This window comes from Pristis pectinata, chromosome 3 (genome assembly GCF_009764475.1).
Source record: "Pristis pectinata isolate sPriPec2 chromosome 3, sPriPec2.1.pri, whole genome shotgun sequence".
In the NCBI taxonomy this organism is placed as follows: domain Eukaryota; kingdom Metazoa; phylum Chordata; class Chondrichthyes; order Rhinopristiformes; family Pristidae; genus Pristis; species Pristis pectinata.
The window spans coordinates 22,969,411-22,988,840 of record NC_067407.1 but is presented as its reverse complement, the minus strand read 5'-3'; the positions used below and the strand labels follow the sequence as shown (position 1 = coordinate 22,988,840).

At 38.3% G+C, this 19,430-nt stretch overlaps 1 protein-coding gene across 3 annotated transcripts in view; it reads left to right on the top strand.

Moving 5' to 3' along the window:
- Nucleotides 1-18,354, top strand: part of usp24 (ubiquitin specific peptidase 24) — a 169,807-nt gene extending 151,453 nt beyond the window's left edge. For all 3 annotated transcript variants that reach the window (XM_052010648.1, XM_052010647.1, XM_052010646.1), the window contains exons 63-67: nt 1,991-2,069; nt 5,008-5,083; nt 7,294-7,380; nt 9,717-9,827; nt 10,712-18,354. In XM_052010648.1, coding sequence (XP_051866608.1) covers nt 1,991-2,069; nt 5,008-5,083; nt 7,294-7,380; nt 9,717-9,827; nt 10,712-10,774 — 416 coding nt within the window. In that variant the 3' untranslated portion in view covers nt 10,775-18,354. The remainder of the gene's footprint in view (nt 1-1,990; nt 2,070-5,007; nt 5,084-7,293; nt 7,381-9,716; nt 9,828-10,711) is intronic.
- Nucleotides 18,355-19,430: the final 1,076 nt, after the last annotated feature.

The following is a 19,430-nucleotide window of genomic DNA, read 5'->3' as shown; positions in this document are numbered from 1 at the left end:
TGTTGTCCCCTTGTTCAAAAAAGGTAGTAGGGATAGTCCAGGGAATTACAGACCGGTGAGTCTCATGTCTGTGGTGGGTAAGCTGTTAGAAAGGATTCTAAGAGATAGGGTCTATGAACACCTAGAGAATCATGGACTGATTAGGGACAGCCAGCATGGCTTTGTGAAGGGAAGGTTTTGCCTCACAAGCCTGATAGGATTCTTTGAGGAGGTGACGAGGAAGATTGATGAGGGTAGTGCAGTGGATGTGGTCTATATGGATTTTAGTAAGGCGTTTGATAAGGTTCCTCATGGTAGGCTTCTTCAGAAGGTCGGAGGCCAAGGGACCCAGGGAAGCTTGGCTGTGTGGATTAGGAATTGGCTTGCCTGTAGAAAGCAGAGGGTTGTAGTGGAGGGAGTGCCCTTGGATTGGAGGGCAATGACTAGTGGTGTCCCACGGGGATCGGTTCTGGGACCTCTACTTTTTGTGATATTTATAGATGACTTAGATGAGGGGGTGGAAGGCTGGGTTAGTAAGTTTGTGGATGACACTAAGATCGGCAGTGTTGTGGATAGTGTGGAGGGCTATCGGAGCTTACAGAGGGATATTGATAGGATGCAGAGCTGGTCTGACAAGTGGCAGATGGAGTTCAATCCAGAGAAGTGTGAGGTGGTACACTTTGGAAGGACAAACTCCAGGGCAGAGTACAGGGCAAATGGCAAGGTACTTGGCAGTGTAGAGGAGCAGAGGGATCTGGGGGTTCATATTCACAGTTCACTGAAAGTTGCCTCACAGGTGGATAGAGCAGTTAAGAAGGCCTATGGGATGTTAGCTTTCTTAAGTCGTGGGATTGAGGTTAAGAGCCACGAAGTGATGATGCAGCTTTACGAAACTCTAGTTAGACCACACTTAGAGTACTGTGTTCAGTTCTGGTCACCGCATTATAGGAAAGAAGTGGAGGCGTTGGAGAGGGTGCAGAGGAGATTTACCAGGATGCTGCCTGGATTAGGATGTATGGAATATGAGGAGAGGCTTAAGGTGCTAGGGCTTTATTCACTGGAAAGGAGGAGGATGAGAGGAGACATGATAGAGGTATATAAAATATTGAGAGGAATAGACAGTCAGCGCCTCCTTCCCAGGGCACCAGTGCTCGAGACGAGAGGGCATGGCTTTAAGGTTATGGGTGGGAGGTTCAGGGGAGATGTCAGGGGGAGGTTTTTCACCCAGGGAGTGGTTGGTGCATGGAATGCACTGCCTGGGGTGGTGGTGGAGGCAGACACATTGGACAGGTTCAAGAGTTTGTTGGATAGGCATGTGGAGGAATGTGAGATAGAGGGATATGCGGAAGGAAAGGGTTAGATAGTGTGAGGGTGGTTTGATGGACGGCACAACATAGTGGGCCAAAGGGCCTGTTTTATGCTGTATGGTTCTAAGCTAATGAAGGTCTGAGACCTTGGTAAAAGTTATGTGAGAGCTCGAATCTCTTGGGGTGCCCAAACTTTTGCATTGTGCTCTTTTTTTTCACTCTAAAATTGTACAAAACAAAGATAATACACTAATCTTGCTTAAAAAGTTGAAAAGAATGTTTCATCTTTAACTTTTTGACTTTTGGAGATCAGTTCATCTTCTTCTCAACTATTCACAGTAACAGAAATTTTGACCAGGGGTGCCCAAACTTTTGCATGCCATTGTATCTTGGATTTGACCTCTATTTTCCAAATGTGAATTACACCATATTTACTGAATAAATGGTTTTGAATACTTTTCAGATAACTGAATAGTGCTTGGTTGTATGCATGTACCTCATTCTTTTCAATAGCCGTCTCCTTCCACCAGTATTGTAATTTTGTCAGTAGTGTTCATGTATTTGTGTATGCAACACTAGTTGTGCACACAGCTTGGTATCTAGCTTAACAATATTGGAAAATCTTTCGTATGGTCTTGTCTCTAGCAGCTTGTTCTGCCACTACTAACTTGTTAAATCGTTATTGTTCTCTCTCCACTCTGCAGCCCTGATGCACCAGAGTAACAATGTTGACAGCAGCCGCTGCTATCAGTGTATCAAATTTCTGGTACTATTAGCTCAGAAGTAAGTACTTGAACTTAAAACTGATTTACAAATATGAACATGGCTTTTGCTGGTTCCTTTATGAACAGCTTGCATTTATTATAAAAAATTTTTAAATGTCCAAGGAAGTTCACTTTGGACAATTTTAGCTTTTTAAGTGTTGATCAGAAACTTCACCATACTTGGTGAAGGTGTATAAATGTAAGGAGGGCGATAGTTTAGGATTTGTAGTCAGGAATAATACAGAGTTGAGGGTAATTTACATGTCTAACAACATCCTGTTCAAGTCTCAATATTCCAACAAACATTCCATCCAAAGAAATTTTTGCCCACACAACAAGCCATGCTATAACACTCGTATGTATTGGTTTATTATTGCCACTTGTACCGAGGTACAGTGAAAAGCTTGTCTTACAAACCAATCGTACAGGTCAATTCATTACACAGTGCAGTTACATTGAGTCAGTACAGAGTGCATTGATGTAGTACAGGTAAAAACAGTAACAGTACAGAGTAAAGTGTCACAGCTACAGAGAAAGTGCAGTGCAATAAGGTGCAAGGTCACAACAAGGTAGATCATGAGGTCATAGTCCAGCTCATTGTATAAAGGAACTGTTCAATAGTCTTATCACAGTAGGGTAGAAGCTGTCCTTAAGTCTGGTGGTACGTGCCCTCATGCACCTGTGTCTTCTACCCGATGGAAGAGGAGAGAAGAGAGAATGTCCTGGGTGGGTGGGGTCTTTGATTATGCTGGCTGCTTCACCAAGACAATGAGAGGTAAAGACAGTCCAAGGAGGTGAGGCTGGTATCCGTGATGCGCTGGGCTGTGTCCACATCTCTGTGCAGTTTCTTGCGGTCCTGGACAGAGCAGTTGCCGTACCAAGCCGTGATACTGCCCGGGACACCATCTGGGCCAGGTGCTTTCCTCGTGTTCACTTGTAACTATCCTCCAATTGTGCTTGGTTGAGATGTCTCTTAATGGCTGACTAGAGTTCCAAGTACAACAGAAAGGATGGTTGTTTTTGTATTTCATTACTGTAACTTGATGGTTCTAAAAGTTACTGAGACTGGGAATGTTTTTTCTGTTTCTTGATTAGATTTTTATGGCATATGTACAAGTCAGATGAAAACTTGAGTTTCCCTATGACAAGTTCTAAATTGAGTTCTGAGGAAGGATTTTCGACCTGAAATGTTAACTTTGTTTCTCTTCCCATAGATGTAGACTAACCTGCTGAGTATTTCAAGCATTTTCTGTTTTTATTTTAGATTTCAGCATTTGCAAATTCTTTGATTTTCAATGTCTAAATATGCTGTGCCTCACTTCAATGCAGGTTTAATGGGTTATAAATATAAATTTTCATTACACTTCATTCAATGTTGTACTGAGTCTGGGCTCAGTACAACATTGTAAAATGCACAATCAAGGCATTGAGCCTTGGGGCTCTGATTATGTCCTTTTTAGTAGCCATTCTATATTAGTGTGATTTAAAACACACCTTGGCATAGTTTGCCATCAGCAAAATGGAAGTAGTATTGTGTGCATTTTCAGGTCTTACATCTGGATTGTTCTGAAAAGGAAACTGAGAACATGGTATGAAGTAGAGTGTAATTGACCTAGGAACAATTCAGAAACAAATATAAGATGTTGTAGTTACTAGAAATCTGAAATAAAATATGGTGGAAGCATTCAGCTTTCTCATTGGATTCTCCCTGCCAGATGAACAGGTAACATTTAATGATAAAAGAAAGTGGAGTTGATATTTCAGGCTAATTAACCCGAATTTTTCTCTCACTACATCCTGTCTGACCTGCTGAATGTTCCCATTATCTTCAGCTTTTATATTTGGAGTTCAGAAACTTGGCTTCATTCACTGGTTCCATCCCATGAACTTGGATCAAGTAAATTTGTGTTGACTCAACTACTGAGTGGAAGTGTTTATTCAAATTAGGAAAATCCAGCTCTGGGGAATATTGTATTTCCGTACCACATCTTTAACATGGCAGAATGCATCAAGATGTTTCATGAGCATTTTCAAATAAAACTTATCATTGAAACAAAGATGACAATATTAGGGTGGTGACCAAAGGCCTTGTTTCGTAAACAGAGCCAGAAAGGATAGGTTTTCAAAATCCAGGACTATGATAGCTGGAGGCATGGCTACCATGACGGAGTAATTACATTTGGAGCATATTATTGTCCTAGATGTGAAAGAACACTTAGATTTCAGAGTTTCTAGGCCTCAAGGATATGAGAAATGGGGAGGGGCAAACCCATGAGATATTTGAGAAAAAGGATGAGAACCTTACAATCAAGATATAGTGTGACCAAGCATTGATGTATTTCACCAAGCATTAAATAGTGAGTAGACCCAGGAACTAGCACAACTTTGTCACCAGTGTAAGATCCTTCCAGTTCATGCAGAACAGCAATTAATAGCTTAATTGGTCAGCACAATGGGCAAACAGTTCGCTTTTGTTTAAACATCATACTTGTTGTACCACATTCTTCCTCCTCTGGTCCAGATTCGCATACATACTAAGTGATGGCTTGTTTTATGCAGCTTTCCATGGAGATAATTGTTGCCGGGCACTCATGAGATGTGTGTTTTTATTTCCTACTTATCAACCTGTGCCTGAATATTGTCTAGGTCTTGTCGCCTACAGTCATGGACTGATTCATTTTCGACCATTGGACAATTATTCCCATGATACTAATTGACTTCACTTTCACGAAGGTTCATCAATACCTCACTTAGCTAAATGCTACCTTCATGTCAAGGGCAGTCACTCTCATCTCATCTCTGGAATTCATCTTAAACCGTCTTTCTGCTTTAAACTTAGGATTTTGAGAGTAGCATGTGCCACCTTGCTAGGCTAACCAGATTTTGGTTTTCTTTCAATTTTGCTTCTATTCTTTTCCTCATTCCAAAATAAGTGAGTTCACTTCCTCATTTAATAGATGCTCAGCTGCAAAGGATTACTTTCGTGAACATCCCCATCACTGGAGCTGGGCTGTGCAGTGGTTACAGAAAAAGGTAAGTGCTTTTACTACCTTTCATGAGATCAACTGTATCCTGTTACAGCATTTCTAAAAATCAGTATTCTGAAACAAATTGCATAAACCATCCTTGACTACACATAACTGTCTTTGAATATACAAACTCTTAATTTATGGCTCTTAAAAGAGATGGACGGTTGCCTTGATAATAAGGAATGGGATAAATGGACAGGAGAGAAAGGATCTTAGTTAGGGAAATCAAGGAATAAAATAGTTTGGTGGCTAAGAAACAGTAAGGATCAGAAATCATTGTTAGTTGTATCTACGCTCCCAAACAGTAATAGTATTATAGGCCATAGTATAAATCGGAATGGGATGTGTTTTTTTTAAAGTATTTTTGGGATCTGGGCATCACCGGCTAGACCATTATTAGTTGCCTTTGTGAAGGTAATGGTCATCCTTTGCCTTGAATCTCTGTAGTCCTTCTGGTGAAAGTACTCCTACTGTGCCATTGGCCAGGGTGTTCCAGAATTTAGACCAGTGACAGTGCAGGACATGCAACATATTTCAAGGACATAGTGGTGTGTGAATAAGAGGGGAACCTGCAGTGGTGGTGTTCTCGTGCACCTGCTGTCCTTTTCCTATGTTGTGAGAGGTTGCAGGTTTGGGCGGTGCTGTGGTCGGGTAATTGCACTGCATTTTGCTGATAGTGCAAATTGCAGCCACTGTGCACCAGTAGTGGAGCAGATGAATGTTTAGGGATGTTGTTGAGGTGCAAATCAACTGATCTAAATTATCCGAGATGGTGTCAAGTGTCTTCAGTGTTGTTGATACTGCACTTATGCAGCGAAGAGGGAGTATTCCATCACACTCCTTATGTGTGCTTTTAGAGATGGTGGAAAGGCTTAAGGGTGTCAGGAGGTGAGTCACCCACAAAGGGCACCCATCTCTGGCTCTGGTAATCCAATAATCATGGGTTACTTTAACCTACATGTAGAAAAGCCAACCAAATTACTAGCAGTGGTACGCAGGACAAATTCATGGAATAAAAACAATGCTGGAATTCAGCAGGTTAAGTAGTATCTGTGGGGGGAAAAAATGTTAAGGTTTCAGGTCAGAGACTCTTCAGATTAATTCATTGAGGTTTCTTAGATTCAATGAGGGATTTAGTGTTCTGTAATGAGAAGGTTAATTATCTTGTAGGTGAGGGACCTTTAGGGATCATATAATTAGTTTTATATAATTGTAAGTAACTTAGTTCAATCTAAAACCAGGGTCTAGAATCTAAAAGCAAACTACGAAGGCATGACAGGTTGACCATTGTAGATTAGAAAACAATTTACCAAGTTATGACAATAAACAAATATCTAACAGTTAAAGAGTTAATACATAATTTGACATGTCATATATTCCTTTTTAAGTTTAAAACAAAGTCCAACAGAAAAAATGGTCCTGCCATGACAATCCAAAAGATAGCATTGGATCAAAGAAAAGATGTAATGTTGCTCAAAAAAAGCAGTATGTCTGAGGACTGGGAAAATATCAGAATGCAACAGAAGAGGGCCAAGGCACTCAGAAGAAGAAAAAGTAAAAAAAAACAATACTCTAAGGGAAACAACGCACACTGTTAAAGCCTCACATTGATATGTAAAGAGAAATATTAAGTAAGTTAAAGTGGGTCCTTTGGAACATGACAGGATGTAAGGATGGGATTCTCTTGGAATCTGGAATCAGGGGTCACAGTCCTAAAATAAATGTTTGGCTATTCAGGACTGATGTGAGAAGTTTCTTCAGTTAGAAGGTAGTGAATCTTTGGAATTCTACACCTAAGAGGGCTCTGGAGGCTCGGTCACTGAGTACATTCAAGACACATTTTGACAGATTTTGGAATGTCGATTGATTGAGGGATGTGGAGTTAGTGCAAGAAAGTGGTGCTGAGATCTTACTGAATGACAGCAAGGTACTGGAAGTAGAATGAGCTGCTCTTTGTATTTCTTATGTTTTTAAACACTTTTTCCAAACCTTTAAAGTGCTCTTGTCAAAATGCAGACCTTCAGGAGAGATCAGAGAGTGACAGGCTCTTTTAAAACTGGCCTAATATCTGATAAGTTTCTGAAATTTTTAACTGGGTTGCTTCTGGAGCATCTTGAAATATTGAAGAAATTCTTGAAAGCTTATTCTTATACCAGGAGACTGATATAAGTTTGTACCTTATAGTTTTTTTCCCATTTCTTTCTCTCTGCTTAGATGTCTGAACATTATTGGGCACCGCAGAGCAACATATCGAATGAAACCTCAACTGCAAAGACATTTCAGCGCACAATTTCAGCACAGGTATGTCAGCTTTCTCATTCACTTTATTGAAACAATGGCAGGCAAAGAAAAAGCAACAGTTTATTCGGCTGTTCCGTACAATCAAAATGAGAATTGATGGTTCTCTGATAAGCCCAGATTTGAATAATCTTTCTTCCTTTGACTTGGAAGTATTAGGTGGGGTGTAGGATATCACAAATCAAATTAGAATTGAATTCTTTAACAACTGAACCCAGAACCAAGGTAATACTACCTGATCTGAGTATTTTGAGTATTTACAGCCTTGCTTTTTATTGGTATTGGTTTATTATTGTCACTTGTGCCGAGGTACAGTGGAAAAACTTGGCTTGCATACCGATCATACAGGTCAGTTCATTACACAGTGCAGTTCATTGAGTTAGTAGAGAGTGCATTGAGGTAGTACAGGTAAGAACAATAACGGTACAGAGTAAAGTGTCACAGCTACAGAGAAAGTGCAGTGCAATAAGATGCAAGGTCACAACAAGGTATATCGTGAAGTCATAGTCCATCTCATTGTATAAGGGCACCATTCAATAGTCTTATCACAGTGGGATAGAAGCTGTCCTTAAGTCTGGTGGTACGTGCCCTCAGGCTCCTGTATCTCCTAGCTGATGGAAGAGGAGAGAAGAGAGAATGTCCTGGATGGGTGGGGTCTTTGATTATGTTGGCTGCTTCACCAAGACAACAAGAGGTAAAGACAGAGTCCAAGGAGGGGAGGCTGGTGTCCATGATGCGCTGGGCTGTGTCCACAACCCTCTGCAGCTTCTTGCGGTCCTGGGCAGAGCAGTTGCCGTACCAAGCCATGATACATCCAGATAGGATGCTTTCTATGGTGCATCGGTAAAAGTTGGTGAGAGTCAAAGGGGACAAACCAAATTTCTTTAGCCTCCTGAGGAAGTAGAGGCGCTGGTGAGCTTTCTTGGCCGTGGCATCTACGTGATTTGAGCAGGACAGACTGTTGATGTTCGCTCCCAGGAACTTGAAGCTCTCAACCCTCTTGACCTCAGCACCATTGATGTAGATTTCCAGCAGATTGATTTCCAGCAACTGCTGTGCTCTGCATCTCGGACTTCAAGCAAGCTGATATTTTTTTTCTCTATCATTCATCCTCCTTTGTTCACTCCCCTAGACAGATCCGCAATGATTAACATTGATTCCCCTCAGCACTGAAAGCAGTTGTGTTACCTAAATAACCTTGATCTCTGCTATCACAGCCATTCCCTGTTGTTACCTGGTCTTCTGTAACTTAAAACACTTTTGTTTTCCTACTTCCAGTTCTGATGAAGGGTCATCATTGACCTGAAACATTAACTTTTGCTTCTCTCTCCACAGATGATGCCTGATCAGATGAGTATCCCCGTTATTTTCTGTTTTTGTTTTTAGTGCCTTGACTTACCACTTCAGCCTAATGACGTTGCATTCCCTTAGCCCTACACTACAATTTCAGGTGCTGAATTGCTGGAACAGAATTAGAATTCTTAGAATTAACTACACTATTTCCAAACCAAGCTTTAAATATATTATTTTGGTTTTCTTTTACCCTTTTGCAATGTTCTGAGCTTGCTCTCTCTCCATTTGAGAAAGCTGGTTATCTGCTGAGGCTTCAGAACAGCTGGAATTAAGCTGCAGGGAATGGTCCAGAATTACTTTTCTCACTCTGCCTTTCTTGATTATATGAATGAAACTGGGACAGGAACTCGATTCCTACTACTCAGCATTCAAGTCTCCCTCATCCATTGTTGCTCTGTATCTCATGGTTTATGAAATTATTCGAGGCATAGATAGGGACGATGGTCAGAATCTTTTCCCTAGGGTAAGAATGTCAAGTACTAGAGGATATGTATGTTAGGTGAGAGGGGGAATGTTTAAAGGAGATGTGTGAGGTAATTTTTCACACAGACTGGTGGGTGCCTGAAACAGGCTGCTAGGAGTAGTGGTGAAAGCAGACACAATAGTGGCATTTAAGAGGCTGTTAGATAGACACATGAATATGCAGGGAATGGAGGGATGTGGATCATGTGCAGGCAGAAGAGATTTAGTTTAATTTGGCATCGTGTTTGGCACAGACATTGTGGGCCGACAGACCTGTTCCTATGATGTACTGTTCTGTGTTCAGTTTTCCAACATTACAGCAGTTTTTGTGCTTCAAAAGGTATTTCTTCAGTTATAAAAAGACACTGGTTGTCCTGAGGTTGTGAAAGGTGCTATATAAATACAAGTCTTTTCTTCAGATTAAAATTCAATCTTAACTTGAATTTTTCTTGACTGTAAGATGGCCTAGATTTAAATGTCACAAAAAATAATTCCTTAAGAGATCATAATTTATTTTGCTACAGGATACATTAGCCTATGCTACAGCCCTTTTGAATGAAAAGGAACAATCTGGGAGCAGTAATGGTTCAGAAGGCAGCCCAGCTGCAGAGAATGGAGATAGAACTCTTCGACAGGTAAGGTGAATTCCTTAATGATTAAACATAAATTTTAGGAAAACAGCTACAAAATATTATAAGTGAAATGTCAGATAACTAAAGTCAATTTATAATATGTCGAATAGTAAAAATACAAATATTGAAAACAAACTTAAATATTTCTAAGTATTTTACAACTCATGAACTTGTCCATGTAATTAATTTGAATCAACAGTTTTCAAATTCTAAAGTACAACATCTGATAAGTAATGGTTCTATTAAAATGGAAACATATTCCTGTTCTAACAATACTGTCATTTTAATATAAATTAGTGAATACATTGCAGTTTCATTCTACTCGGCATCAAAGCTCCACCCACAAGTTCATGGGCACTTGATGTGATGACTACACTAATTCAGTCCTTCTCAGGAGATATTGCTACAATAGCAATTAAGGTTAAAGCTTACCTGTTGATGGCTTTTTTGAAGATTTTACAATTGTATTCTGCGGAGCTACCTGTATTAATAGGTTTCAAAAGAAAAATGAACTATCTTCATCATTCTTTATTGTAGAATTTAGCCATTACTAAAGACGGTCCCCTTAGAGTACAAAATTCATTGCATGGGATCTTCTAAGAACACCTGCAAAAGAGGTTAATATCCTGGGCCAAGCCTTTACTCAGAATACCATTAACATGTATTTCTGTTTCAGATAACACATTTGCTGTAGGTTTTTGATGTTTTATTCTTTTTTCTCAAAAGATAGTGAGTATTGGAACAAATTCCAGAAGCTATGACAGCCATTCTAAATCTCTTTCCATCATCCCCTTTTGACATAAAAGCAATGTTATCTTTAAGATATTGTGATTGTTGACCCTAATGGGATCTGTCCTGTAACACTTCTGTTTTTATTTCAAAATTAGGGCTCAGAATCACCAATGATGATTGGTGAATCTAAAAGTGATCTTGATGATATGGATTCGTAAAGAAGACTGGAAATTCCTTTGGACAATGCTTGGTGTCAATTAACTTTATTAGTGCTGAATGACTTGGCACCATATCAGATGGCTTTGGGCACCATTCGATCGGGGGAAGGTGCACAGACTCCCAGGTTGCAGATAGCAGGCACTGTTATGAAGCGAACTTTGCCAAGAGTTAAAGCTCAAGACTTAATGCAAGTCTCTCTTGTTCTTTGAAGATTTTGTATGGAAAAGGATAATTTGATTGTGCTTGTGAATATTCAAAAAAGGAAGTTTTTATCTAATGCTTTCAGTAGTAACTGCGGAGGATTTGATTAAGATTTTCATACAATCTTGGTGAAAGAAGAGCTTGTTAATTTGTGTATAATAGTCCCCAGAGTTTGGAGTAACAAAATCCTTTGTGGTACTGCGTTATATAGATTTAATTTTATTTGTATAATACAGCATCTGGTAAATCTGTTCACATTAGGTTACAATAATTGTTTGTTAGAATATTTAATAGGTTCCAGGTGCTTTTGCAAAGAGGAATCTTGGTTAACAAGAATGTACTCTGTACATGAGTGCATCTATTGTGTTACCTTTTTTAACTGCGGCCTGGAATGTTATTAAATATTAGATTAATCCTTTAATAAAGGCAACACACATTTTGTTTTTTAAATTCATATGACCAGCTGCCATTTTCCAATGAGATTGATGTTAACAATGTATATTTTGCTTTGAGGAGCTCAAAGTCTAATCTTTATGGTCATTTATGCAATAGATGTTAGAATTTTAGTTGGTGAGATATTAACTATGTTTCATTACAATGACGTAAGTCACCATTATTTTGATCGCACCATAAATTTGCATTGCTTCTGTTTTTAAGATGGCCTTAATTTGTTTTAGAATCACATTTTGACACCTTTTATTATAGAAATAGAATATGTAATGGGCAAGTGTGTAATATTTACTTGGCAAATTCACCTACACTAGTAAATTCGTGCATGTTGTTTTGCAGTTTCTGACGCTACCAACCCAGTAAATGATGGGAGAAGAATGCACCTACATGCAGCTCATGGGATGTATAAGAATCACTTATCACTGGGTTAGACAATATTCATGACATCAAGCAGTTTGTAACCATGACAGGGTCCTGACAGATTCAGTGATTTCATTTCAGAGGTTCTTAAAAGAATTTATATTTCTCCTTTTTTACATAACATCTGCAGCTAATTAAGCAGATGACTTGGTCCCACATAATGCTGCAGACTAAACTGCCCGAAACTTTCTTCCTCCTCTCTGGAAAATCCTTTGAATCTTTCTGTGGCACAGATAAGATGATCTTACGTGGTAAGGAATTACTGGCACATGCAACCATATAGAGATGTAGAACACAGCTCAAGCTCTTGCACTGTACCTGAGTATTATTTATTAGAATATATAGTCTCCCTTGCGTCAGGTGGATCCTGGTTTGCAGTATGTCCTATAACACATTCTTACAAAAGGGTTATCATTTGTGGCTTAATGATTTAAAGTTTTATTGACTAATTACTATCAGCTTTTAATATAACCAGCGACCTTATTGGTATTGTGCACTTGTCCATTACATAGTTGAGTTTGTGGTGAGACGGTCAAATTATCAGTGATGGTTACTTGGTTTTCTGAATAAAAGGGAAGGGAAAAGAGGGACAAATTATCTAATGTCATTGGAGCATTTATAGTATAACCCCGGAATGTCTTTGACATTATCACTACAGCAGAAGCTTGACATGAATTGATAAATTAACATAGGAAACTTAAATCATTTTTTGTATAATGGACCTTGCACATCAGCATTTCCCATTGTAGTTGGAGAGAAGTTATCCATTTCTTCCTTGGCTTCTGTTTGTTGAGTTGAAGTATCAACTTGTATTTACTATGCATTAACCCATAAAGGTTTGACAGAGATTCTCAGCAGTTTCCAACCAGGGAAGAAGTTGTTTCTTAAGTTAGTAACCCCAGTGGAAATAAAATTTATTTATATTGGAAAAAATTTAGATTTGCTATGATAATTCATAAACTTGTATAGGAAGGGTCATCAAAATGTATTGTGATATTGGTTCTGAAAAGAACAATGAATTCCCAGTCCCACTTGGACTGAAATCAGACTGACAGGTTCCCACCTAATTCGTACTCAATAGCCACTTTAAAGCAATTCTGTATTTATAACTAGGTCTTTTATAAGAGATCAATGTGGTGTGAAAACCTTTATACAACTAACTTTCAAAAAATCCTGTGTCTCAAATTTGGCAGATTAGATATTAAATCATATTCACAGTTTTTCATCTTTTAAAATGCAATTAAATTGTTGCATGTCATTCATAAGAGACATGTTTCTTGTCAACTTTGATTGAACAGTTTATATTTTAAATCTCCTCCTCCTATTGCAGTGCCAGAGTATCTGGATATTTTAACATCTTTAATCATCCCCACACTACCAAGTTTTGATTTGAGCTAACAACGAGCACAAAACTACACTAGAAATATTTGACTTTGTTTCGAGGGCAGTAATCTTTAGCCAGTATAGAGTCATTAAGGTGAACCTCATGCAAGTGGATTTGTGAGAAATTATATTTAGGGCAATGTGTTTGTCTGCTGAAATGAATTCAGAAATGAGCAGCTGAACTGGGGTTGCTACTTAAGCAATATTTTATCTAAACAACTTCAGATTATACAGTGCATTAATCCCTTCAATAGCCCATGGAAAATGCAGAATGGGTCATATAGTAAAGCACTATTTCCTGGTTAGGTTTTTAAGATATTTGTACAATGTTCAATAAGTGCATTTTTTTAAGTTGCAGTTTGCTTTGTTAAAATATATGTTGAGTAGCTTTTAATCAAAATATTCACTTCTGTCTAGAAATGTTGTTGGCTAACTTGCAATCAAATTCATTTTTAGATTATAAGCAGGCTATGGTTAATTTAAACACCCAACCAATGTGAACCTTTATGTTAATTGCAAACAATGGTGGAGGTAGTAGAATGAACAAAAATACAAATGCAGCATCCTGGAGACATTCTGACCTACGTTTAGGTTTATGCAGGTAAGGGTTAAGAGCATTTTTTTTCTTCAGTGTAGTTGAAACTTATTGGAAATCTGAAGATATATTTGTGGATTGACTACAGCATCGCTCTTGCTACTGTATTTCAGGCTGAATCTGCCGAAAGGCTATCATAGAATATTACAGTAAGATTAATGTAAATTACCTCCTGGGAATCACTGGAAACCAATGAGATTGTGTGGGCTGAATTGTGTAATGAGTGAATGTGTGGTGAGTGGGATGCACACAAGTCGCACTTGGTGTCAGTATCCCACCACTGCTTTATTAGCCTCCATTTTGTGCCAGTTTATGAATTGCTTGGAAGTGCAGGAGACTTTTTAATTTGTCCTTTTGTATGCAAGGTTTTTGTTGCCATATGTTAATGAATAGGCCTTTGATCTTCTGCCTTACTATACAGTCACAGTATACCAAGAGTAACACATCTTGGGGGTCAGGCTTTCATCAGATGACAATGTCCAGTATGGACCACCAAGCCAAAGGCACGGATGGCCACAAGTGCCTTTTTATTATTTTTGCTGGATCTCAAAATAGTTTTGGCACATTAGCCACCTGGTAGTGAGAGTGCTGGTTGGTTAGGTTCTAGCCTGGTTGTCTTTTGAAATATTCATTAGCAGTATACCTGGAGGAGCTGTACAATGGTGTCAGTTGCAAATTGCCAACATCTACTTCAATAATCCTAATGCCAATGAGCAAAAATGCTCGCCAGAGCCAAAATCCTTGTTGTTTTATGGTATGGCTTCAAATGAGGGCATTGGTGGGGTAGATACAAGATTTGTTCTGCTGTAATTTGGCATGGGCAATGAAGTGGTTAGCATTAGTTAAAAGTTACTAATATTTCATTCCACACACTTTTGTGTGCAAGTGTGTGTTTATCAGTGAGGAATCTTATTGCTGAGAAATGATTTTGTTCATTTTTGCCATCTGTCATCTTTAGGGATGGCCATATCAGCAGAGTCCAGAGGTGGAATTAAAATCCATCCGCTGTGCTTGAAACTGTCTTGTTCATAGTCTCCGAAAAGTATCCCTTAGAGTACCAGTATGCATTTCTATTTTCTATATAGATCTTTCTGAGTGAGCTTCACAACCTAAAGCCAGCTTTGACTAGGTTCTGAGCAGTTCTGCAAGACGTGCACATGCACATTATGAACTAGCTTTGAGAGTTTTTCCAAAGTAAATTCATGTGATAGTCTTTCGTTCACCATGGAGGTTTTTGTTTAATCCATTTTGGAGCTGGATTTGAATCAAGGTTATTGGTGGATGGTGTTTCAGTCTCTTTGATTACTTATTCCAGGGAGCATTGCATTTTTTGGCTAAGTACTCAGTTATGGATTTTGGGTAGTTGCATGAGAAATTTCCTCTTTCCTGCTTCCCATGAAACCTTTGTTATTTCCCTTTGATTCATCCCTGTAAGCACAGTGAGGTTGCCTACCACCACACTTCCCCAATATTTTAGCCATTTGAGATAGCTACTAGGGAATTAACAAGTATGACAGAGGCTACTTTTTCCCTCTTAATGGAAGGACACCTATTCATTCTTGCTGCTTTTAATCAACCTCCGGTTGCCATACACAGACCGCAGAAGCTGAATTTCAGATTGAGTCACATGTTAGTTTACCAATAGAGAAGCTGCACTAAATAATGTAGTCTAGCTTCAAGTAACCTAACCCTGAAGGCCCAGGCTCTTTAGGCATTAGCATCACTGCTTTAATGTCTTTTTTTTTAATTCAAAAAAAAAACCAGTAAACAAACTCTACAAGTGTAATTTGCAGCATTTTTTATCAACCAATTTAATGTTTTCTTTTCACTTTATTAAATAGCTAATATATAATGGCAATCAACTTTCTGTAAAACATTATCAAAATAATTTTGGTAAAACTATTTGAACCACCAAAACAGACTAATTTTGGCTCAAGAATAAACATCACAATGTTAGTTCTCAACTGAAAATAGTCCCTTTCATTCTCTAAAAGGGCACATTCCAGTTCAAAGCCTCTATCCTTCAATAAATATGACCACAAATTGGATAACCAGAGATTGACATCTTCCTTACTTTAAAAGCTGAATCTCCAGTTCTACTCACATCCAGGGCAGAAAACTGGATCATACTGCTAATATATCATCCAAATGGGTTGGTACACTAAATATCCTAACTAACAAAAGCATTATTTCTATCCACCATTAAAACACCTCTGTTTGTACTAGTCTGATCGAATGGGCATAAAAGGACAGACTTGGAATCAAGTCTTGGGGATCTTGCAGTGACATGCTAGTTTTAGTTGTCAAGTTCTGCATAAACCGCTTTTTTAAGAAGGAGAATATTCCTTCTGTGCCTTACCAATCAAATATCTCTTTTTAGCCCTGTATAGCTCCTCTACAGTTAACTGAAGATGGCTCAAAGAATATGGTTGAAACTTTTTAACCTTAGTACTAAACTTTTAAGTAGTTCTGCTTTTTCATGGAGTCTGCAAACAAAACCTCCTGTGAGTTTCATATCATTCATAAATGCCATTTTTAATTCTGACTAGTCTTTCCTTGGCTCCCTGCAGTACACCACAGTATTGTAAATATTCATTTCTAGCCTTCCAGTTAATAGTTTAAATTTTCGCATAACAAAACAATCTTGATGATTACTGTTGTGCTATCATTGTCGGCAAGGTAAGCATGAACTAACTGAGGAAAATTAATGTTGTGGCAGTATTGTGACTTGCAGGATCACCCCACTCATCTCAGCATTTGAATGTGATACCATATATGTCATATAACGTAACATCTGAGAAACAGGTGGGACCATTGAGTTATGTTTCTGAATTAAATTTTAAAGTATATTCTTTAGTCTTATTCTGATAGAAATCTGTAAATAGTACTGAGGGTTATGTTACACCACTGATTCCAATTGTAATACTGTAACCTAAAAGCAACATTCTCTCACCAGTGAGTGTGCCTAGATGCTAGTCAACATCTTCAAGAAGTTAAAGGTGACCATAATTCAGCATTTTAACCTATTGTAGCAAAATGGGAATTAAATCATTTTTCCAAGTCTTTTTTTTAATACAATCATGTGGGGAAGGGCAAATGGTGATGTGCCTGGTGTAACAGCCAACTTAGTGCTGAAATGGTCACCCATCACAATTTGAATGCCATCAGGGCAGACGCAAGAGGGACAAAATGGAGGATTCATGAAGGGCTATGCTAAGTGCAATAGGGTTTTTTTTTCAGGTCCTACAGACAGCCTCGAATAGCAGTATCTACTGAACCCAAATACAATAAGAGAAAGCTTATCATAGTTTTGATTTAATGACCACTTAAAATACTTCTTAATTTTTTTGAATGTATTAGGAAGCCTATGATGCTAATTTTGTTTACACAAAGTTGTAACCAATAATCATTTCATTTAAAAGACTGCAATAAGTATGTTGCAGTGTCTTGTCAGAAGGGGGGCATATTCCTCTGACATTTAGAATTTTAAGACATGTATACTTTCCTGTGCCATTGATCTTCCTTGTGGTTATATTTGCTATTTGAGGGCATATTGTTATGCAAAAAAAATCCTTTTAGATTTCCAACATTGCAATGAAAGCAGTTTTGTCATTTAAGATGCAGTTCCCCATTGGTGTTAAATCTTATTTGAAAAGATGTTTCAAATAAAACTAGGCATTGAAATGTTTGGATGGATGTGATGTAAGTTTATGAATATTTGCCTTCAAAATATTTTACAGATAAATAATGAAATGTTGGTCTTTGTGACAAACTTTTTTTTTAAATCCTCCTATTGTACGCTCTTTCATGGCTGCCTCTCTGAAATGACCTGATTCTGTGAAAGATGTGTTTGGTGTTGTGAAGAATGCTTAACTCTTTATCCATACAGTTTTTTTTTTAAAAACCTGTGTGGAATATCCCCTTGGACTCTGAACATAAGAGGAGGAAGAGAGTAACAAAAATCCAGTCCATCTGATATAGATTGCATGTTTGATCAATATCTGATTAATTGGTCATGGTCCATAAAGAAGCTGACTCTTAAAAGGGCTATAGCTCTTTGTGGATGATGACCTGAAGGGTCAAGGGAGAAATGAATTTGTTCTTTAGTCTAACAAGCAAAAAGTGCAACCAGTAAGTCTTTGTCCTTTATTCCTAAACACCAGTGCTCAACAAACAATGGTGCATTGTCCATGTGTGTTACAGTTAAATTCTGTATTGCCCAGGGAATGTTTGTATGCTGTAATGTCGATCTTTTTTTAATAAAAAAAGATACTGAAAGTAACTTAAAATAAAATGATTTTAAAAGATGCAGTCCCACTTTGTATCCTGGTTTTAATGTGAAAAGTTCCAGGCAAACAGCAAAGACTTTATAAAACAAGTAATCTGTCAGTAAAATGATGCACGTGTGAACCCAGATAAATTTAATAAATTTTGCTTTGTGAACATGCTTAGCATTTATCTTTGGTAAACTTTTCTTCGTGCACTTTTACCTTTTTTGTCTAAGGTTTAACCTCACGTAGACAGTGTCTGAAAAAGCAGTCGCTTCCTGCAATGTGCAGTGATGACACCAAATATCAGCTCACCACCACCTCTTGACCCACAGCCACACCACCACCACCCCCCCCCCCCCAAAAAAACACCAAAATTATCAGACTGCTTGTCCAACTTTTGGCACTGGAGAAGCAGGAATACCTTCAACCCAAATTTGGGAATACTGAAATCACTGTCTTCATTCTTGGCTATTGATTCCATCCATCTCCCTGGCAGCTGTCTGAAAATGAACCAGACATTTCATGACCTTGACATATTTAGTCATGTCCTGAGCTTCTTACCACACATTCATACCATTTACATGGACCACCTATTTGCATTTACAGTTAGGTCCAACTCTGCCCTTCCTCAGTTCATCTGCTGCAACTCCTATCTATACCCTTAATTGCCTTCAGTCTTAGATATTCTATTGCATTGAATGGCTTACTCCAGTCCACTCTCCATTAACTTGAAGTCAACTAAAACTCTGCTGTTCCTTCCTTTACACTGAAGCCCATGCAAACTATCATCCTTAATTTTAAAATGATCAACTTTATTTTTAAATCCCTTTTTGACTTTACATCTTTGTGAACCCTGCCCCCCTGCCACTCTACTCTTGGTATGTCTTGTCTCCTGGTCAACCAAATCTAATTTTCCACTATTGGCTATTGTGACTTCAGCCTCCAAACCCTAAACTGTGGAATTCCATCTCTGTTATTCCTAGAAACCAGCTTTAACCAAACTTTTGATCATTACCCTGATTTTCCCCCCTCATGTGATTCCATTTTTGTTAACATTCCTGTGATAATGCTTTGGAGGCTTTTAGCTCCATTGTAGATGAATATGCTGTTTAGAAATGTCATTTTTGTACTATTGTCTTTGATAACCCTGGCCTCTTAATTTCTCCATTCCTCTATTGTACTGTGTCTTTGACTCTAGGTCTTATTGATTAGAAGTCCCAACATAAATCCTTCCTTCTCACTACCTTTCAATCCTTTCAGACCCTCTAAGAATCCATTCTCCAATTTAGTTTTTAAGTAACCCTTTATAACTGGTTTTCTTCCTCTATGTTAAAA